The 22,939-nt window shown below is 36.6% G+C and overlaps 1 protein-coding gene across 6 annotated transcripts in view; it reads left to right on the top strand.

Annotated features, from left to right (window-relative positions):
• The window catches only part of GALC (galactosylceramidase), a 72,666-nt gene that overhangs the window by 28,563 nt on the left and 21,164 nt on the right, over window positions 1-22,939 (top strand). For 5 of the 6 annotated variants that reach the window (XM_025869515.2, XM_073895695.1, XM_073895696.1 and 2 more), the window contains 5 exons: window positions 5,879-6,034; window positions 8,695-8,888; window positions 10,783-10,910; window positions 20,776-20,865; window positions 21,679-21,765. In XM_025869515.2, coding sequence (XP_025725300.1) covers window positions 5,879-6,034; window positions 8,695-8,888; window positions 10,783-10,910; window positions 20,776-20,865; window positions 21,679-21,765 — 655 coding nt within the window. The remainder of the gene's footprint in view (window positions 1-5,878; window positions 6,035-8,694; window positions 8,889-10,782; window positions 10,911-20,775; window positions 20,866-21,678; window positions 21,766-22,939) is intronic. The other variant, XM_025869516.2, reaches the window with a different exon arrangement.

Genomic DNA, 22,939 nt, shown 5'->3' with positions numbered 1-22,939 from the left:
TAAAATCTAATTTGTCTTATATAAGGATTACCACCCCAGCTTTCTTTTGGTGTCCATTAGCATGGTAAATGGTTTTCCACCCCCTCACTTTCAATCTGGGGGTGTCTTTGGGTCTAAAATGAGTCTCTTGCAGACAGCATATTGATGGGTCTTGTTTTTTAATCCAATCTGATAGCCTGTGTCTTTTGTTTGGGGCATTGAGCCCATTTACATTCAGGGTAACTATTGAAAGGTATGAATTTAGTGCCATTGCATTGCCTGTAAGGTGACTGTTACTGTATATTGTCTGTGTTCCTTTCTGATCTATGCTGCTTTTAGGCTCTCTTTTTGCTTAGAGGACCTCTTCCTATATTTCTTGTAGGGCTGGTTTCGTGTTTGCAAATTCCTTTAGTTTTTGTTTGTCCTGGAAGCTTTTTGTCTCTCCTTCTATTTTCAATGATAGCCTAGCTGGATATAGTATTCTTGGCTGCATAGTTTTCTCGTTTAGTGCTCTGAAGATATCATGCCAGTCCTTTCTGGCCTGCCAGGTCTCTGTGGATAGGTCTGTTGCCAATCTAATGTTTCTACCATTGTAGGTTACATATCTCTTCTCCCGAGCTGCTTTCAGGATTTTCTCTTTGTCTCTGGAACTCATAAGTTTTACTATTAGATGTCGGGGTGTTGACCTATTTTTATTGATTTTGAGAGGGGTTCTCTGTGCCTCCTGGATTTTGATGCCTGTTTCCTTCCCCACATTAGGGAAGTTCTCTGCTATTATTTGCTCCAATATGCCTTCTGCCCCTCTCTCTCTTTCTTCTTCTTCTGGGATTCCAATTATTCTAATGTTGTTTCGTCTTATCGTATTGCTTATCTCTCGAATTCTGCCCTCGTGATCCTGTAGTTGTTTCTCTCTCTTTTTCTCAGCCTCTTTATTTTCCATCATTTGGTCTTCTATATCGCTGGTTCTCTCTTCTGCCTCATTTATCCTAGCAGTTAGTGCCCCCATTTTGGATTGCACCTCATTAATAGCCTTTTTGATTTTGACTTGGTTAGATTTTAGTTCTTTTATTTCTCCAGAAAGGGTTTCTCTAATAACTTCCACACTTTTTTCAAGCCCAGCTAGTATCTTTAAAGTCATGATTCTGAACTCTAGGTCCGACATCGTACTAATGTCTATATTGAGTAGGTCCCTGGCAGACGGTACTACCTCTTGTTCTTTTTGCTGAGGTGATTTTTTTCGTTTTGTCATTTTGTCCAGAGGAGAACAGGTGAATGAGAGAACAGAATGCTAACAGGTTAATAACATCTCCAGCAAATATACTCTATACAAATCAGAAAAGACCTGAAACAGGAGACAAGAAAGGGAAAGAAAGAAGAGAAAAAAAAAAAAGGAAAAAGAAAAAGATAAAAACAAACAAAAACAGAACAAAACAAAAAAAAGAACCCAGAATATGATCAAATATGATCAGGCTAGTGCATAGATCAGTGCCACACACTAGCTTTTGGGCATATTTTGGTCTGTTAGAAGAAAGTGCCTGCTAAAATTTTAAAGGAAGAAAGCCTTATATATGTACAAGATAAGGGTTGATACAATGAAGGGATGGCAGATGACTCTAAAGATGAAAATTATAAAAGATTTTATAAAAGGAATTGATAAGATATTTTTAAAAAGAAAGAAGAAGATTTAAAAAGAAAAAGAAAAAAGAAAAAAAAAGGGAGAGAATGTGATCAGACAGGAGAATAGAACAAAGCCATACACTAGTGATTTAGGGTATATTCTGATCTGTTAGAAGAAATTGTATCTCAAAATTTTAAAGAGAGAACAACTTATATATATATGCCAAAAATAAGGGTAACTACTATGAAGGGATAAAAATATGACTCTAAAAATGAAAAATAAAAAATGTTTTTTTTAAAAAAGGGATTGATAAGATGTTGATTGAAAAAGGGAAAAAGAAAAATTCAAAAAAAAAAGTTAAAAAAATTAACTTTGAAAAACTGATGAATTATGGTAAAAAAGCCATGAATTCTATGTGCAGTATTCCCCTAGCGCTGGAGTTCTCCCATTCTCCTTGATCGGTAAACTTGGTCTTGGCTTGCGGGCTGTTCGTGCTGATCTTCTGGGGGAGGGGCCTGTTGCCGTGGTTCCCAAATGTCTTTGCCGGAGGCAGAATTGCACCACCCTTGTCGGTTGGGGCTAAGCAAGCTGCTCGGGTTTGCTCTCAGGAGCTTTTGTTCCCTGCAAGCTCTCGGTACAGCTTTGGAGGACCAGGGTGAAAATGGTGGCCTCCCAATCTCTGCCCGGAGGAGCTGAGAACTCAGGGCCCCACTCCTCAGTGCGCCCCCAGAGAAAAGCAGTCACTCCCGTCTCCCCCGTCTCTGGCCGCACTCCGTGCTCACCCGGCCTGTGATCGAGCGTTTCTGTGTCTGGCCCCCGACCCCGTGTGGAGTCTCCAAACCCAGCAGATCCCTGCGGTGCGCTCCCGCGCCGCTCCTCCCGAGGGTGGAAAGGGAGTCTCCCTGGATCTGCCGCTTGTTGGGTCCCTGCTGGAGGAGCAGTGGCCCGACTGGGCCGCGGATCACAGTTTATGGCAACCCCGAGCTGAGAGCCTGCGCCTCGGCTCCGTCTCTGCAGCCGGCTTCCCCGCTCCGATACCTGGGAGCTCTGGCGCACTCAGGCACCCCTGGTCTTTCTGTGACCCTGAGGGTCCTGAGACCACACTGTCCCGCGAGGGTTCCACCCCCCGCTTAGCCACTGGAACGACGTCCCTCCGCGGAGCCGACTTCTAAAAGTTCCCATTTTGTGCTCCGCGGCTCTAGCACTTGCCAGATGTGGTCGACGGAGGCCCCCTCCCCCGCCGTCTATCCTCCCGAATATCGCCTCAGATTCACTTCTCCGCACGTCCCACCTTCCAGAAAGTGGTCGCTTTTCTGTTCAGAGTGTTGTTACTCTTCTTATCTTCGATCTCCTGTTGAGTTCGTAGGTGTTCAGAATGGTTTGATCCTTATTCAGCTGAATTCCTGAGACCAGACAAAATCCGGGTCTCCTACTCCTCCGCCATCTTGCTCTGCCCCCCTCAACATCATATTTTTGAGGTTAACTCATATTGCCAGGTATAGACATAGTTCATTTTAATTCCTGTTTTGCATTCAGTTGTAGGAATAAGTCACAATTTATCCATCTGTTCTTTGTTAATTGTCATGTGGATTGTTTTCAAATTCAGGTTATTGTGGTATATTGAGATTTTGTTCAGGAGTTCTTCATTTCTCTGGCTGCCCCCTCCATAGGAAGCGTAGATCTCCCTGCCCCCGTCATGGTGTACTTGGCCTGCACTGTGGAAGCTCTTGTTTTGCAGTCATAGTGCCTTCTGGGGTCTGCTCCTTCTGGGCCCCATTCTCCTTACTGCCTGAATGTTGTCTCTCCCTCCCCCTGAGTGTTCCTGCCTTAATCAATGTGGATTCTTGTCAAGCAGCTTATCTCATAGTGAGGCTCTACCATTCCAGATAGGATTGTTGACTACCTATATCTGAAATTGTGAAGAGTTTAAACCTGTATTGTCCAATATGGTAGTCACTAGCCACAGTTAGCTAGGGGACACTTGAAATGTGGCTAGTCTGAATTTAGGTGTGTTGTAAGTGTAAAGTAGACACTGGATTTTAAAGGTTTGATATTTAAAAAATGTAAAATGTTATTAATTTTTTATGTTAACTACATGTTGAATGATAGTATTTTGGATACACTGGGTTAAGCAGAGTATATCAGGAAAATTTCCCTTTTGCTTTGTTTAAATGCAGCTACTACAAAATTAAAAATTATACATGTACTGCTCCCCTCATATTTCTGTTGGTTTAAACTGTCAACAGTATTGTGTTTGGATCTCTTAGTTATCTGTAACTTAAAAGAGATACTTTTTCAGATTATAAAAATAATTTATGACTATAGAAAATTTGGAAAACGTAGAAACCTTGTAAAGATAGAACTTACTCAGAATCCTAACATCTGGAGATATTAGTAACACAATAGCATATTGCTTTCCAGGCTTTTACTTTTTTTTTTTTTTCACGATTTATTTATTTGTTTTAGAGAAAGAGCATGGCAGGGCGGGGCAGAGGGAAAGGGAGAGAGAGTCTCCAGCTGACTCCGAGCTGAGTGCAGAGCCCCTTGTGGGGCTCAATCCCACGACCCTGAGATCGAGATCACAACCTGAGCTGAAACCAAGAGTTGATGCTTAACTGACTGTGCCACTCAGGTGCCCCCAGGCTTTTACTTTTTCTACAAGTATATTTTGACCAGAGATACACCAAGCATACATTTGGCTGAGTAACAATGGGATGAGTCTTAATATTAGTATGTGGCTGAATATCATGATCATAGAATGAAGTTCTGGGATATTTTAGATTCATTCTTATGAAACTAAATTGTAAAAATTTGTTAAAATTGTTGCAAAGATTAGTAACAGACTTCACATGTCTGGCACTGTAGTGACAGAATAATAATTTCTTAACCCTGTTAGGTGCTAGCTTGCTCTTGAGGTCTCTGTAAGTGTAGTGTATGTTTACGCTACTGAATCAGATGCCTGTTTTCAGCAGAGTTCAGTGATGCTGCCACATCTTGCTGGTACCTGATTTTTCTCAAATACTTCTTTTTATGTCCTCTATTGTCTGTTTCATGTTCTTTTCTTCCTCATGAAATCCTGAAATGCCAAACTGATGCTGTGCCCTAATTCATCTTCATGAGGTAGAATGAATTCCCAAATAGGACTTTTTCTTGAAAGATTCATGACCTAAATGGAATTAAATAACTACAAACCAAAAGAGGTCTTCATTTTTTTAGCATAATGAATACTGCGACAACAAACTGGAAAGGTTAGAATTATGATATAATCCAGTCCCCATTATTCTCATATTGTTATTAAATTTTCTGTAAATAATTGTCCTAGAAAGTAGACACTCATGTCCCTAAAGTTACTTAGCTAACGTGCTCTCTTGTTCTTGTGTTAACTGTCCATCTATTTTCTATTTCACATTTGAAATTTCTTAATTGTTTTTATTCAGTAATCAGTAACTTCCAAAATCATCATTAAGGCAGTATTTTACTCAGAATAATAAATATACATTTATACTTTGACTGACTTTTCTTAAATAATGGAATAAGGGAGGGGTTCTCAACCTCTGTACTTTTGATATTTTCACTGGCTAATTCTTTGTGGTGAGGACCTGCCCAGTGCATTGTAGGATGACAGTAGCAAGTCCTGCTTGGCCCTGCCTTCTCCACCAGGCAGAATCACCAGGGTTAAGAACCACCACTGCTTTGGGATGATAATTTGTAGTTTACCCAAGGAACTACTTTCTTCTTTTTATTCAAGAAATAACTCTCTGGGTTTTTGTTGTTGTTGACTTTTTGTTTTTGCCTGGGGTTAAGTACCCAGCTGTCTTTCTCTCTCTCTACTCAGGGGTAGGTATATAATAGACTCATTAGTCTTATTTTTGGCTTCCTTCATACTCCTTTCTTCGGTTTTGGGCTCTCAACTTCCTCTGCGAAGTCTGAATACTCTCTCCATCTCATTCATCTCCTGGAGTATTCTAGGCTGTAGCCTCCTCTGCTATCTCTGTCTGTCAACGTGCTTCCATCCATTTTATGGTGTCTAGAAACAAATCTCCCATCCACTGGTGATCTTCCTTCCTATTCTGCGTGTGGGTATAGGCTTACAACATTTTTTGGGCATCCTTAGACACAAGAGTGGGAAGCAGAAGCTTCTAGTTGGTGTGGCATCTACCCACAAGCTGCCCATTGTTTTAAAATAGAAAACACTGGTGAAGACATGTGTTTTTATTCGCTCAACAAATAGAAATAAGTGGCGTGTTCTGCCTTTTCCCATTTCCACCCTTTCTCTTCTAGAGCTCATTATCCTGGGACCCACATAGTAAAGGATGCGAAGCTGACTAAGAAGAAGCTTTGGTCTTCTGAAGATTTTAGCACTGTAAATAGTGATGTGGGTGCAGGTTGCTTGGGCCGTATATTGAATCAGAATTATATCAACGGCTGCATGACTGCGTAAGTTATTGAAAACCTTTAAAGGTTTTTATTTCGAAAAATTTCAAAAACAATAAGAAAAAAGTACAGTTGGCTTCCATATTCTCTCAGTCTAGATTTGATGATTGTAAACATTTTGCCTTATTAATAGCTTCATCTGTACCTACATCCACACCTAAGCTTATCTATTTTTTTATATTTGAATATCATCTATATTGAATAAAGTCAGGCTTATTGAGATATAATTTATTTATAGTAAAATTTATGCAGTTCTGTGATTTTTGATAAGTTAGGTATACCTTTTAATGAACAGTTATAAATTATAGATGTCATAATACTTCACCCCTAAATATTTTAGCATGTGTTTCCAAAACAAAGGATATTCTCCTACATGAGCTACTCAGGCGCCCCAGAACACAATTCTTTTTATTTCTCAGGGAAGCATTTCTTAAATGCTTTGAGAAGCTTTAACTGTAATTAGATTCAAATTTGCTTTCTCAAACAATATAAATAGAACAAAAGTAAGCCAATACTTATTTTTATGATGTTAATGTGAGCTGATATATTCTTTTTATAGCCTTTGTTCTTTTTCTTTTCTTTTTAAAAGAAAAGATGCTTATCATGGAGTGTTTGGTTCTAGTAACTTAATTTGGTGTTAAGAGTAAGGCATGCTCATGACAGAGAATTTAGTAACTGCATATAAGTACAGAGAAGGATACAAGATCACCCGTATTTTTGCCAGCTAGAGGTAACCATCCTTAAATATGTTGGTGTATATCCTCCCATTTATATTTATATGTATAAAATTTTAATGTAGAGTTAAGATCATACTATATAATGTTTAGTAAGTAAGCTGCTTTTTACTTAACAAGGAATTATGAACTTTTTTTCCATATTTAAGCATGCTTCTGTTTCATAATTTTTAATGCTTATGTATATTCTGTAATGTAGAATATGGTTTCCCAAACTTGCCTTGTCTCAAGAAGCACCTGAGACCGTTGTTATATCGATTCCTAGATCTGCTGAATCATAATCTCTCCAGAAGACTTTGGAGACTCTGTTGGTGTCATCAGTACCCCAGCTGACTCTGATGCCCCACAAGTTTGGGAAGCATTGATGTAGAAAATATACCTCATTGAATGTTCTTCTCTTCCAGAAATTGAAGTTGTTTCTATTTTAAGTTAACAGCTTTGTACACATTGAAGTGATCAGTTGTATACAGATATCTTTGTACACATCTGTAATTATTTCCTTAGGGTATATTCTTAGAAGGGGAATAAATATCTGGGTCAGAGGTATATAGATTTTTTTTAAAAGATTTTATTTATTTATCTGACAGAGAGACAGAGAGGGAATGCAAGCAGGGAGAAGCAGGCAGAGGTATATAGATTTTAAAGACTTTTGTGTATATAACAAAATGCTCGTCAGGTAGTTTTTGGTTTGTATGTCGATCACTTAGCCAGAGAATATACTGTGCATCTTGTAATTCAGTGGTAAAATCATGGGAACTCTTAAAGTTTTCACTGGTAGTAGGGATTTTTGAAAGTTGGACCTATTATTTCTACTTTGTGTTGACAGAATTAGAAGGCTTTGATTTCCTAAGAAAGTCATTTTATGATGAGTGAGGACTTGGTAAGAAAAAGTGAAATTCTGTGGGTAAGCCCTGGGTTTTTTATTGTTGTTATTGTTTTTTTGTTTTGTTTTGTTTTTTGTTTTTAACATTTTTATTTGTTTTTTAAGATTTTATTTATTTGTCAGAGAGAGAGAGAGAGCACAAGCAGAGGGAGCGTCAGGCAGAGGGAGAAGCAGGCTCCCTGCTGAGCAAGGAGCCCAATGCGGCACTTGATCCCAGGACCCTGGGATCATGACCCGAGCCGAAGGCAGATGCTTAACCAACTGAGCCATCTAGGCATCCCTGTTACTTTTTTTGAGCTGTGAGAAACCCAGCAATACCAGGGGCTAGAGCTTCCCTTTTCCCCTTGGATTTTCCTGAAAACCACAGAGTCACTATTTCAGGGTTCAGTACCAGCTGTAGAATTCTGAAAGAATGGGCCAAAATGCAGACCAGCAAGCTGACCCCTAGTCCTTGCAGATGAGACAGAATCATTGCAGTTTTAGACCCCAAACCTTGTTCTAGACACTTTACAGGCATTAGTACAGTGACTCCTCACGGCAATCACGTGAACTAGGTACAGTTACTATCCTCATTTTACAGATGAGGAAACTGAGGCCCAGAGGGTTAAGTGGTGGAATCATGATTTGAACCCAGGCAGTCTGACTCTAAGAGTTCTCAATTGTAAAACTTTGCAGCAGCTCAGAGTCAAGTTCATAAAATTATGTCATGAAACTGGGATGTTAAGAAGGCCAGCTGTTGAAGGGAAAGCAGGTATGGATAAAGCCTTTATTTGTATTTGACTCATATCTGTGACATGTCTGGTACTGGTAGGGCATGATTCATCTTCTGGCTATCCCACCGTTCAGCAAAAATTATATACCCTGTATACATTTGTGTTGTTTAATTCTGCAATTCACCATTAAAAATAACTAGATGGATCCAGCGCTGGAGTTTTCAAATGTGAATGAACTTAGGTGACTTATATTTTCTTGTTTTGGGTGGTCATTTTTTGGTCCATCACATATATTTATATAAATTCTAATAAAGTTTTTTTTTTTTACTACAGTCTTCTAGACATTTACATTTTGATCACAAGCTCTTTTGGCATTTATCTTTTATCAAACCAACCTTTTAGCACAATTGCTTGGAATTTGGTGGCTAGTTACTATGAACAGTTGCCTTATGGACGATGTGGATTGATGACTGCTCAGGAGCCGTGGAGTGGGCACTATGTAGTAGAATCTCCTATCTGGGTATCAGGTATGGTTCAGATTCCATCTCTCATGCCTCAGATTTCTCTCTAGAAGAAAAAGCAGAAAACAGAAGGGATTACACAAATGTGTGTGTATGTGTGCATGTGCATGTTGTGCATGTCGTGTGTAAGTTCTAAGTTTGTGTCTCTGTTGTAAGCAAGATTTGCCATACTGTTGTATAAGAGCCTTTTGGTTTACTAGACTACTTTTTGTATTCCATTCTTGGTTAGCCTAAGACCAGGCTCTTAGAAAAGAAAAGGAAAGGGAGGAGAGAGAAGGGAAAAGGATTATCATCTGGTGATGGAAACAAATATATGAAGTAGTTGATAAATGTATAATTATAAATTATAATTGCTAATAAAATGATGTATTTGTAAAGATTTATTACAATTCAAGAGTATCTAAAGTCTTAAAACTAGTCTTGGAGACATTTTATTGTTTTATATTAGTATAGTTATGTTGATGAGAATAGAGTGCTAACAAAATCAAATGAATTATTAAATGAATAAGTAAATGTAAAAGCTATGTGAGATATTGTGGCTTTATACTGTTGAGTATTGTTACAGATAATTTTAAGAAAAATGGAAAATCATGACTGTCACGCATATAAAAATGAACATATGTTAAAGATTTTATGCTACTTGTGATAAGTGGGAACCAGGCAGATGAATCAATTCAAAGGAAAAGTCAAAACAGTATACGTTTATTTAGAATAAAAGAATTTGAGATAAATTGCAAATGGAGACAGGTTGGGTTTCCCATAGCATGGAAGAGAGGAAATCAATTAAGTCCTTACCAGATAGGAGATAATTTACACATCCATCAGTTACCTATAATTTACAGAGTTTCAAAATAGTTTAAAGACAATCAAGAGGGCTGTAGGAACAAAATTTTTGTTACACTGTCAGTTATTAGTCACAAGGGACATTGAGATCATGTGGAGATGACACTGTACCACTTTTTCATGAATAATGTAACCATACTAAAAATAAATATAATTTAAACAATAAAAATCCTATTGTTAAATAATATTCAAGTTCTTTCTATAATTTTTTGGTAAAAAATTAAACACGATCATTTTGTTTTAACATCATAATTACAGTCTTTTTTAAAAAAATCCATTTCTTCAAAGGCAGGATGCTTTCCTAGGAAAATTCTGAATTTGAGGTGAAGTTTTCATTTTAAACCTTTATTTTGGGAATTTTATTTTTTATTTGATGTGTTTTTCTCAGAGAGATTTGTAGTCAGGATGTTAGTCATGAAATTATGACATTATTCTAAACTCTAAATTGTACTTTCAAAAATATATTTGTATGTCCTCATTGGTTAACCACTTAAATGTTTTAATCATTGGTCCCGTGTTATCTAGGTCAACTACTCTTCTAATATTGTTGCTGTGTTTTGGTGGTAGGATGGGGACATGGAATATTACTCAGTACATTTTCAGGGCCAGCTTTGGAGGTACCCAATAAACATATTCTATAAATAAAACTTGTTCGAAACCATAAAGCTTAATTTTTGAAATGCAATATTAACTATTTTTTAGTCTTATTTTTTGCAGTTATATTAGGATGGGTTAAATAGAGAGGAGCAAAGGTTCAGAAGAGATAACTTTATCTTACTCTTGGGGAAAAAAAACCCTTAATACTCTTGAATTAATAGTGTGGTTCATTTATTTTTAGCAGTAATTCTAACTATAGTTATTCTTACTACAATTGTACCATTTAACTGAAATAATTATTCAAAGGTTGAAACACAAGGTTGGCAAGTATTTTCCTCTAAAATAGAAAATAGCTTGTTAGGTTTGATCAGACTCAAGCCAGTAGACAGCTTTATTTTTTAATTTTTTAAAGAAACCCTTCCATCACTATTTTATTTGATCTTTCTCTGCTTTTCTATAGCTCATACCACTCAGTTTACTCAACCAGGTTGGTATTACCTGAAGACAGTTGGTCACTTAGAGAAAGGAGGAAGCTACGTGGCTCTGACTGATGGCCTAGGTAACCTCACCATCATCATTGAAACTATGGTAATTCTTTGTTATTTTTTATGGAATTAACTCATTCTCTTAGTATTGGAAAAACAGTAGAAAACACAACTGAACACTTCCTTTTAAAAAAAACCCCAGCTTTACCAAAGTATAATTGACATAAACAACATGTAGGGGAGGAAGAAACTTCTTCCTATACTTTCTTAGGTTCAGAAGCTGAGGCCCCAAAATTAAACTGACAAAGAATCCCAGATTCACAGGAGAAAAGAAAAGTTTATTTATAGTGTAAGCAACATGCATACACGTGGGAGATGCCCAGTGATGAGTAACTCTGAGGGGTGGTTACAATTTGGTTTTATATGCCTAGAGTAGTAAGTAATGGAGAAAAGGGAGAAGGGCACTTAATGGAACATAAATGATTTTTTGGGAAGATAAATGGGTTTTCAGGAGAACAAACAGGAATGATAGTGACACTGTGTGTCTATACTAAGAGTGGTCTTTCCCTCTCCTTCAGGGCTATAAAAGCCCTCTGTAGAAGGGATTTGGGGTATGTTTTATTCCCATTTCTCCTTTCTGGGAGTAAATCCATTCTAAAGAGTAGATCCATTTGTGGCAGTCTTATTTTCCAGAACTTGCTGCTCTGAGTAAGCTAAGGGAAACTCAGAGAAGACTTTTTCTTGGCATCTTTTGAATCTCAAATACCTTCAACTTTTTTTTTTTTAAAGATTTTATTTATTTATTTGAGAGAGAGAGAGTGAGAGAGCCCAAGAAGGGGTAGGGTCAGAGGGAGAAGCAGACTCCCTGCTGAGCAGGGAGCCCGATGCGGGACTCGATCCCGGGACTCCAGGATCATGACCTGAGCCGAAAGCAGTCGCTTAACCAACTGAGCCACCCAGGCGCCCTCAAATACCTTCAACTTTAAATAATCTTTATACCAAAGTAGCCTATTTTTTTGGTGGCATATTCTGATCCCCTTCAAACACATACTTAAAGTGCACAATTTTACAACTTTTAATAGGTAAATTCTCAATAAACCATTTTCACAATCAAGATAGTGAATGTATCTATGAGCCCCCAAAAGAACACTCATGTCCCTTGTTAAATATTCCCTCTGCCTACTCCTTCTCATATCCTGTGAGTTCCCTGATCATTATTTTTTGTCACTATGGATTAGAGTCTTGTATCCATGGAATCAGTATGGAATCATAACAATATGTACTGTTTTTTGTCTTGCTGCTTTCACTCAGGGTAATTATTTTGAGATTCCTCCATGTTGTGATATACCTACTGCTAAGTTGTATTCCATTGTAAGGACATACCATAGTTTGTTTATCTATGCACTTGTTGGTGGATGTTTGGCTTGCTTCTACTTTCTGGCTGTTACACAGAAAGCTATGAACATTTGTGCACAGGTTTTATATAGGTATATATTTCTTTTCTCTTTGGTAAATACATAGGAATGGAATGGCTGGGTAATATGATATGCTTCTGTTTAGCTTTTTAGGAAGCTGCCAAACTGTTGTCCAAAGTGGCTGTGCTGTTTTAAATTTCCATCAGCAGCATAATTGGAGTTCCAGTTTTTCTTTATCATTATGAACACTTGCTGTGATCAGTTATAAAAAATTTTAGCTCTTGGTATGTATGATACAGTACTTTATTTTGGTTTTAGTTTGCATTTCCCTAATGACTGATGATGTTGAGCTTTTCATGTGCTTGGGCTTCATGTATCTTCTTTGGGGAAGTGTGTGTTAAGTCTTTTGCCTATTTTTTGTTGGCTTTTTCTTATTGTTGGATTTTGAGAGTTCTTTACATATTACATATTCTGGGTCCAAGTCCTTTACGGATATGTGCTTTATAAAGATAATTTCCCAGTCTGTAGCTTTTCATTTTGTTAAAATGTGTCTTTGGAGGAGCAGGAGTTTTTAATTTTTATGAAGTCCAGTTTATTCATTTGTACTTTCATGGAACATGCTCTTGCTATGGTATCTTAAGAAGTTTTTGCCTGTGGGTATCCATCTGTTCTAGCATCATTTGCTGGAAAGTCTATTTTTCCCATTGCATTGCCTTTGCACTTTTGTAGAAAATCAGTTATCCATGTATATGTAGGATTATTCCTGGACTCTATTCTGTTTCTTTGACCTATTTATGTATCTTTACACCAATACTATGATTACTGTGTGCATGTGTTTATATAACAATTCCTAGAAATAGGTAGTGTTAGCCCTTCAAGTTTGTTCTTTTTCAAAGTTGTTTTGGCTCTTCTAGGTCACTTGTAGTTCCATGTAAATTTTAGAATCAGTTCATCAGTTTCACCCCCAAAAAGAAAAGCCTGCTCAGATTTTGATTGGGATTGCCTTGCATCTGTAGATCAATTTAAGGAGAATTAATATTTGAACAACATCAAGTCTTCAGCCCTTTAACAAGACATATCCTCAGATTTATTTAGGTTTTAATTTTTCTGAATAGTATTTTATAGTTTTCAGTGTACAGGTATTTCATATCTTTTACCAAATTTTGGCTAAGTATTTCACATTTTCAATTTTATTGTAAATACTAGTTTTTAAAATTTTAATTCAAGTAGTACCTAGTATATAGTAATACAGTATAGATTTTTGTATGAAGATCTTGTTTTCTGCAACATCACGAAACTCACCTATAGTTCCAGTAGCTTTTTTTGCGGATTCCACTGGATTTTCTTTGTAAATGATTGGCAAATAGAAATACTGTAACATCCTCCCGACCAACAATTGTTATTGCCTGTACCTTTGTTATAGCCATTTTGGAGGCGTGAAGTGGGATCTTATTTCAGTTTTGATTTGCATTTTCCTAGTGACTGAGGGTGTTGGGCATCCTTCATGTGTATATTGGCCGTCTGGATTTCTTTGGAGAAATGACCCTATAGACCCTGTGCCCATTTTTAAATTGAGATGTTTGTCTTTTTATTATTGAAATATAAGAGTTCTTCACATATTCTAGATAAAAGTCCCTTGTCAGATATAGGACTTTTCTCCCATTCTGTGGGTGGTTTTCCACTTCCTTATTTATTTATTTTTTTAAAGATTTTTATTTTTTTTTGACAGAGGGAGACACAAGCGAGAGAGGGAACACAAGCAGGGGAGTGGGAGAGGGAGAAGCAGACTACCCACTTAGCAGGGAGCCTGATGCAGGGCTCGATCCCAGGACCCTGAGATCATGACCCAAGCCGAAGGCAGACGCTTAATGATTGAGCCACCCAGGTGCCCCTCCACTTCCTTTTTTAAAATTTAAACTTTACTTAAAAAAATTATGGTATAGTTGACATACAATATTGTATTAGTTGTTTTTCCCTTTTTAATGATGCCCTTTCAGGTACAAAAAGTTCTAAATTTTGATGAAGTCGAATATATATATTTTTCTGTGTGTTTTTGTGTCATAATTAAGAGATTATGCTTAATCCAAGGTCATGAAATTTATACCTAAGCTTTCTTCTAAGAGTTTTATAGTTTTAGTTCTCACATTTAGGCCTTTGATCCATTTTATTTTTTTAATAGAGGGTTAGATATGTATCCAACTTCATCATTTACAGGTGGATATCATCTAATTGTTCCTGCACCATTTGTTGACTGTTCAGTCCTTATTGAATTGTCTTGGCTGCCTTGTTGAAAATCAATTGGCAATAAATGGGGGGTTTTTTCTGGACTCTCAATTCTTGCCTTGACCTATAGATCTATCCTTATGGGAGCATTATGCTGTCTTAATTACTATAGCTCTATAATATGTTTTGAAGTTAAGAAGCATGAGTCCTCCAACTTTGTTAGTTTTCAACACTGTGTGGCTCTTAGGGGTCCCTTGCATTTCCATAGAAATTTTAGGATCAGTTTGTCAATTTCTGCAATGAAGCCAGTTTGGATTTTGACAGAGATTATATTTAATCTGTAGATCATTTGGGTAGTATTGCCATTATAACAATATCAAATTTTCCAGTGCGTGAACATCGATATCTTTTCATGTATTTACATTTTTACTTCTTTTAAAGGTGTTTATAGTTTGCAGGGTATAATTCATGCACTTCTTTTTGTTAGTTATTATTTCTGAGTATTATTTTGGTATAACTGTAAGTGAATTGTGTTCTTAATATCATTTTCAGATTTTTCATTGCCAGTGTATAGAAATACAATTGATTTTTACATATTGATCTTGTATCGCACAAGTTTTCTGTACTTATTTCTTAGTTCTAATAGTTTTTTAATTGCTTCTTAGAGGATTTTCTATATACAAGATTATGTCATCTGCAAATAGAGATAGTTTGCTTCTTTCTTTTCAATCTAGGTACCTTTCATTTTTTTCCTTAATTGTCCTTTAGTAATATTGAATAGAAATCATGAGAATGTACATTCTTATCCTGTACCTGATCTTAGGGGAAACACTTCCAGTCTTAAGTGTAATGTTAGCTGTGGTTTTTTGGTAAATATTTTTTACAAGGTTAAAGAACTTCTATTCCTAGTTTGTGGAGTGCTTTTATTATAAAAGGGTATTGGATTTTATCAAATCCTTTCTGGATCTATTGAGGTGATCATGTGGTTTTTGTTTTTTATTTTATTGATATGGTGTATTACACTGATGGAATTTTGTCTGCTAAACTATCTTTAATTTCTGGGATAAATTCCACTTCATCATCATGTATAATCTTCCTGTTTGTTGCTGGATTTGATTTGCTAGTATTTTGTTGAGGATTTTGTGTCCAAATTCATAAGAAATACTGGTATGTAGTTTTCTTTTCTTGTAATACCTTTGTTTTTTTATATTTTATTTTATTTTATTTAAATTCAATTAGCCAACATATAGTACGTCATTAGTTTTGATACAGTGTTCAGTGATTCATTAGTTGCATATAACACCCAGCGCTCATCACATCACGTGCCCATCACCAATTACCAGTTACCCCATCCCCCTACCCACCTTCCTTTATGCAACCCTCAGTTTGTTTCCCAGAGTCAAGAGTCTCTCATGGTTTGTCTCCCTCTCTGATTTCTTCCCATTCAGTTTTCCCTCCCTTCCCCTATTGTCCTCTGCACTATTACTTGTATTCCACATATGAGTGAAACCATATGATAGTTGTCTTTCTCAGATTTCTCTGACTTAATTCGCTCACTCAATAAATAAATAATAAATGAATAAATAAATAAAATAAACTCATAAACTGAGTTGGGAAATGTTCCTTCCTCTTATGTTGTTTAAGATAATTTGTGAAGGGGCACCTGGGTGGCTCAGTCATTAAGCGTCTGCCTTCGGCTCAGGTCATGATCCCAGGGTCCTGGGATTGAGCCTTGCATCCGGCTCCTTGCTCTGCGGGAGGCCTGCTTCTCCCTCTCCCTCTCCCCCTGCTTCTGTTCCCTCTCTGGCTGTGTCTCTCTCTGTCAAATAAATAAATGAAATCTTAAAAAAAAAAAAAAAGATAATTTGTGAAGGATTGGTATTATTCTTTATTATGTGTGGTAGAATTCATGAGTGACGCTATCTGATTTTGCAGTTTTCCTGCAAGAAAGTTTTGGTTTACGGACTCAATCTCTTCTTATAGGTCTATTCAGGTTTTATGTTACTTTTTGAGTCAGCTTTGGTAGTTTGTTTTTCAGGGAATTGTCTCTTTTACCTATGTTACCTAATTTGTTTGCATGTGTTTGTATATAGTATTCCCTTACATATTGCCTTTTAACTTCTGTAAGGTTGGTAGAAATGTTCCTCTTTCATTCCTGATTTTAGTAGTTTGTCTTCCCTTTTTTTCTTTTAGAAAACCTAAAGGGTTGTCAATTTTGGTCATCTTTTCAAATAAACAACTTTTGTTGATCTCTGTTTTCTTCTTTATTTCGGTAATTTCCACTTTAATCTTTATTCCCTTCTGTTAACTTTGAGTTTAGTTTGCTCTTTGAAGATTGTAGGTAGAAGAAGGTTATTTTTTGAGGTATTTCTTTCTTTAAATTTTTTATTTAAATTCAATTTAGTTAAATATAGTGTATTATTAGTTTCAGGAGTAGAATTTAGTGATTTATCTGTTGCATATAACACCCAGTGCTCATTACATCAAGTGCCCTCCTAAATGCCCATCACTCAGTTACCCTATCCCCCTCTCCCTCTGCTTGCCACTTCCCCGCTTATGCTCTCTGTCAAATAAATAAAATCTTAAAAAAAAGAAACATTATTCCTATATAGCTCTATTCTCTTTACCCCTTTTTGTTGTTATTGTGTTTATCAAACCTCTATCTATTGTAAGCCTAACAAGACCTGTTTTAATTACAGCTTAATATATAATTTTAAGTCTTTTAAAAAATTTGAGAGAATAAAGGAGAGAAATGTATATTTATAACATTTATGTTAATCTTATTTTACCATTTTTGATTGTTTTTATTTATTCCTGTGGATTTGAGTTATTATCTGGTGGCATTTCCTTATTCTAATAGTTTTTTCCTCACCTGGCTACTTTGTGCTATTATTGGCAGTTATATCACATTTCTATATTTTATAAGCCTAACAATATGATTATATACATATTATTTTATGCAGTTGCTTTTAAAAATCAGTTATGGGAAGGAAGAAGAAATAGGCATTTTTACTGTCTTTTATAATTACATAATTATCTTTGTCTATACTTTTTGTTTGTGGATTTGAATTACTGGGTGTGATCATTTACTTTCAGCTTGAAATTCTTATTTTAATATTTTATGAAAGTTGTGTCTGGTATCAACACATTCTTTCAGTTTTTGTTTATGTGGAAATGTATTTTGCCTTCATTTTGTGAAAGCTAATTTTGCTGGACATAGGATTCTTGATTGACAGTGGGTTTTTTTTTTTTGAGCATTTTGAATGTGTTACTTTTTGTTGTTTCCGATGATGAATCAACTTTTAATCTTACTGAAGGTCCCTTGTTTCTCTCTTAGTAACACCTCTGATTTAGGAACACAGGGTGATGGGTGGAGGTTAAGGACTCCAGTATTCTCAGTATTCCAAGGAGAACCCATGAATGGGAGCTGGGCAGAGCAAGGAAGCCCTCTGCTCCCTTGCTGCTACTTAGCCTTGGACTCAAATATCTGAGGGGGTGGGTGGTGAGAAATGCTGAAATCCTGCTTCTCCCAGTAAGCTACTGTAGCCTTCAGCTGCGAGTTGGGAGGAGGGAGCCTATGTTCTTGGCTGCACCTACTTGGCGTGCAGTTTCTTCCGCTTGGCTAAGAAAGCCAGGGGATGGATAGATTGTGGTTTAAATGCCACAGCTCTTGCTCTTTTTACTGAGTTTTTGTACATTTTCTTGAATAAATGTTTATTTGTTGCATGGCCTTAGGATCATTGCCATTTTTTAAAAAAATTTTATTTATTTATTTATTTATTTATTTGAGACAGAGAGAGAGGATGTTGGGGGAGGAACAGAGGGGTAGGGATAGGGATAGAGAAAGAATCTCAGGCAGACTCTTTGTTGAGCATGGAACCCAGTGTGGGGACTTGATCCAGTTGCCTAACTGACTCAGCCATCAAGGTACCCTAGGTCATTTCCATTTTTTAAAAATATTTTTCACCAGTTTTGAGGGGCACAGCTTCATGGAGCTCCTCACATTTTCATTCTGGAAGTACAACTCTGCTTTAGTTTTTTTAGATGTGGTTTCTTTTGAACATATTTAAATACCCGATTTAATGTCTTTGTCTAGTAAGTCTAATATGTGGCAAGTAATGCCTGAACTTTTTCAGACATGGTTTCTGTTGACTGCTTTTATTCCTGTGTATGGGCCACTCTCCTGTTTTTGTTGTTGTTGTTGTTGTTGTTGTTGTTGGTTTTGTTTTGCAAATCTCATAATTATTTGTTGAAAACTAGACATATTGCATAATGTATTTTGGCAGCTCTGGAGGTCAGATTTCTCCCCTGTCTAGCATTTGTGGTTGTCACTCTTTATTGTTGTTGCTATTTATTTGCTTAGTGACTTTCTTGAACAAATTCTTTACTTTGTCAGCTTTATTATATGTGGCCATTGAAGCCTCTGTTTAGTTACCTTAGTGGCCAGCTCATGACTGTACAGAGGTTTCCTTATGTCTGGAACTGGCAAGTCTCCTGGCCTTGGCCGATGGGCTGTGTCATGGGCTATGTGTCAGTGCTCAAGTAGGCCGTGTGCAACTTGGTAGTAGCTTTACTTCATGTTTGAGCAGAGCTTCAAGGTCGACCTGAATTTCCCAGTACAGCCAGCCGTCAGGCCTATTTGGGTTATCCATGTATTCTTCAGTGAACTTTGGGTTTTTGTGTCTTTTTTTTTTTTTTTTTTAGAGTGGGATCAGCGGGAATGGGACAGAGGGAGAGGGAGAATCCCAAGCAGGTGCTATACCCAGTGTGGAGCCTGATATGGGGCTCAGTCTCACAACCCTAAGATCGTGACCTGCGCTGAAATCAAGAATCAGATGCATAGCTGATTGAGCCACCCAGGTGCCCCTGGTTTTTGTGTCTTTCAAGAATTTTTTCTGTTTCATTCAAGTTCCATTTCTGGACATAAAGTTATTGGTGTTATTCCCTATTATTCCGCTAATATCTATACAATTTGTACTGATGTCACCTTTCTTACTGTTGACAATGGCAAGTTGTGTTTTTCTTTCTATCCTGATTTCCTGATTAGTCTAGCTAGAAGTTTATCAATTTTATTGATCTTCTCAAAGAATCAGCTTGTGGTTTCTTGATTATTCTCTCGTTTTTCTGAGTTTTGTTTAATTGATTTCTTCTTTGATCTTTAATGTTTTTGTTCTGCTTACTTTGGTTTTAAATTAGCTCTTCTTGTCTTCCTCTCTCCAGGTGGAAGCTGAAGTCTCACATCCTTCTTCTCTAATCGGTGTTCAGTGCTATAAATTTGCTCCTAAATACTGCTTTCGTGGCATCCCACAAATCGTACATTGTATTTTTATTTTGATACAACTCAAAATTCTTTCTCATTTCCCTTTTTATTTCTATTTTTTCTTTGAGCCATGGATTATTTAGAAACTTGTTATTTAGTTTCTAAATATTTTGGAATTTTTCTAGAGGTTTTTCTGTTATTTATCTCTTAATTATCTTGTGGTCAGAGGACATACGTTGTGTGATTTGAATCTTTTTGAATGTATTGAAAGTTCTTTTATGGCTAAGAATATAGTGTTCCTTGGTGAATGTTGCTTGTGCACTTGAAAAGAATGTGCATCTGCTGTTGCTGGGTGAGGTGATCTATAGATGTCAATCCAGGCAAGCTATGTGGTAGCATTGCGCAAGTCACATCTATCCTTGTTGATTTTCTGTCTAATTGTACATCATTTACTGAGGATGAAGTATTGGAATCTCTAAATATAATTGTAATTTTTTTTTAGTGTCCATGAAGCCTGGCCCAGAACCTTTTGCTTAAGTGCTCTGGGATCGTTGAATCCCCTGAAGTAGGGATTATGTCTCATAATTCTTTTGATCCCAGTCCATAGTAGTGACTATTCAGTAAAAAATGATGTTGTCAATGTGAGAACTGTTTGTTATATGTACTTACTGACTAGTTGAATATGAAGGTTATATTTAGATGAGATGCCTTTTCAGTGAAAACATACAAGCATTTCCATTTTATTTGATGTGTTTTACTTGGAAAAGAATTATAATATAAAAATTAATCTGTGTGCCACAAAATGACTCTGTAGTTTAGTCATGAATTCAGTCATGAATTCAGTTTAATTCAGTCAAAATGCCATTGAACTTTACTTTGACTAGGCAACCACAGACGACTTTCAATGCAGGTTATATTAGGAAAAGTCTTTAAAAATTTGAAATAAACTCTTATTTGTCACCTAATATGTGCCATTTCTGTTAATCTTGGGGCATTAAATGTTTAATTTTCTTTTCCTAAGGTGGCTTGTATATCATTTGGATAACTTACATGATTTTTTTTTCTCCTAGAGCCATAAACATTCTAAGTGTATACGGCCGTTTCTTCCTTACTTCAATGTGTCACATCAGTTTGCTACCTTTGTTCTTAAAGGTTCTTTTGTAAGTAAATATGTGGGACTTTTATTTTGGTTTTGATTTGAGAAGTTATATATTTTGTCACAGGCTAGCAGTTTATAAATGAAGTCTTCTATTAGGAGCTATTAAGTATTTGCATATAAATGGATACAGGCACTGGTGTCTTCTAAGTGCTGACTGGTCTTAGTCAAACAGTACAGAAGCCACTAAGAGGCAAAACCGTGTGGCTAAAACTCTCCTGGGCTTTGAAGATCACTTAACAAAAGTCAGTTTGTAACAAAGGTGTTCTTGTTGGTAGAAGAAGCATCAGATATGTAGTCTAGGGAACTTTCAAGCATTTATCTTTTCAGTACTCTGTACAGAAAAACCAACAACATAAAAAGACATCAGATTCTTGCTGTTTCTACCTATTGTTAGTTTTGAACACAGAAAATACAGTGCCTTTTCTGACTACTAATTTCTACTACTAATTTCTGACTATAGTGCCTTTTCTGATTACTAATTGCATAAAAATTGTTTTTTAATACTAAATACTAGAAAATTCCTAAAATGTGTTTTACACAGGTACAGTAGTGAGTATTTTTGAAGCACAGGCACTAAAATCAATCTTTTTAAACATTTGCCAAAAATCTGTGGCATTTATAGGAAATAAAATATTTGAACAATATCTGCCTACTTTCAGAATGTTACTATTTAAGATTTGAGGTGGGTCTTTTGGCAAATAGGAATAGAGTGCACATTATCAATGGTTCATTCTTGCTGGTACTAATTTTGGAAATCCTCAGAGGATATGATGAACCATTCAACTATGCCTTTTTGTGTGTGTTTTCTCTTCAGAGTGAAATACCAGAGCTACAGGTGTGGTATACGAAGCTTGGAAAACCATCTACGAGATTTCTTTTTAAACAACTGGATTCTCTATGGGTAGTTTTAAAATAAATTCCTATATTTTGAGCATTGCAAATAGTAAAAGAGGACAGACATTTGATTAATGAATTAATAGTTTTTAATTTTATAATTGATTTTATGACTGAAGTATAATAGAGCTAAAGTTGTCACCAGCTGTTGTTGTTTTTTTAAAATAGAAATCCTCCTCAAGGCATAATAGAAGTGTGTGTGTTTATAGGTGTGTTTGCTCTTAGCATTTAGTTTGTTGGCTTGCCCTTGCCCTTGGCTGCCGAAGTCAGAAAATTGAGTCTCATCTGAGACTGTCTTTCCCACCCACCCTATCTTTGTATACCCCCCATTGGTCAAGTCCAGAGCATTCTATCACTGACATGTTTTTCTTACACATTCCTTATTCATCATTCCCACTGCTACTGCTTATTTCAGTTCCTTATTATCTCTCTCCTGGATTTTGGAAACTACTTCCTGTTTTTCCAGCCTCTAATGTGACTCTGTCTGGCCACCCATTACACTGCTACTAGAATGATGTGTCTAAAATGCAGATCTGAGTTTTGTCAATCCATTGCTCAAAGTCCCTCAATGATTTTTCCTGTGAATTCACATCCCTTAGCATAGCACACAACCCTCGTTACCACCTCATGAGGTAAAAGACTGCTTTCATATCTCGATGCATGTTCTTCTACTAATGTGGCCTGTCCTCACAGACCAAACTTCTTGTCTTTTTCAGAGCATGGCATGCCACTTTACTCACCTCTGTGACTTTGCACTTGCTTCTTCCTTCTCCTAGAATGCCTTCTCCTCATGTCTTTGTTGTTCTTTAAGATTCAGCTCAGGTGCTGCTTCCTGTGAAGTTTTCCCCACCAGTCCTAGCTCATAGCCACCTAGGAATAGGTGCTTACCGAGTTAAGCATTTTCCCTGCTACACTGGGCACCTTGAGGATTGGGGCCCTGCCTTCTTTAGTTTTTACCCCAGGTCCCTGCTATCATGCTTAGCAAATGGTAGTTCCTCAGGAAACGTTTCAAAGAATGTGAATTGGTCCAAGTGAACACATTACTTCACCTAATTGACACAAATCTACCTTTCCTGGAAATTATGAATGTTCTGTGAATCACTAGTCACTATCAGTGATTGAACACCATTTCTGTATTAAATTCTAAAAAAAAGATCAGTCTGCTTTTTGCACAACAAATT

This window comes from Callorhinus ursinus, unplaced genomic scaffold (assembly GCF_003265705.2).
Source record: "Callorhinus ursinus isolate GAN/ISIS: 27379988/994484 unplaced genomic scaffold, GSC_fseal_2.0 scaffold8, whole genome shotgun sequence".
NCBI lineage: Eukaryota > Metazoa > Chordata > Mammalia > Carnivora > Otariidae > Callorhinus > Callorhinus ursinus.
This window is presented reverse-complemented; position numbering and strand designations above follow the sequence as displayed.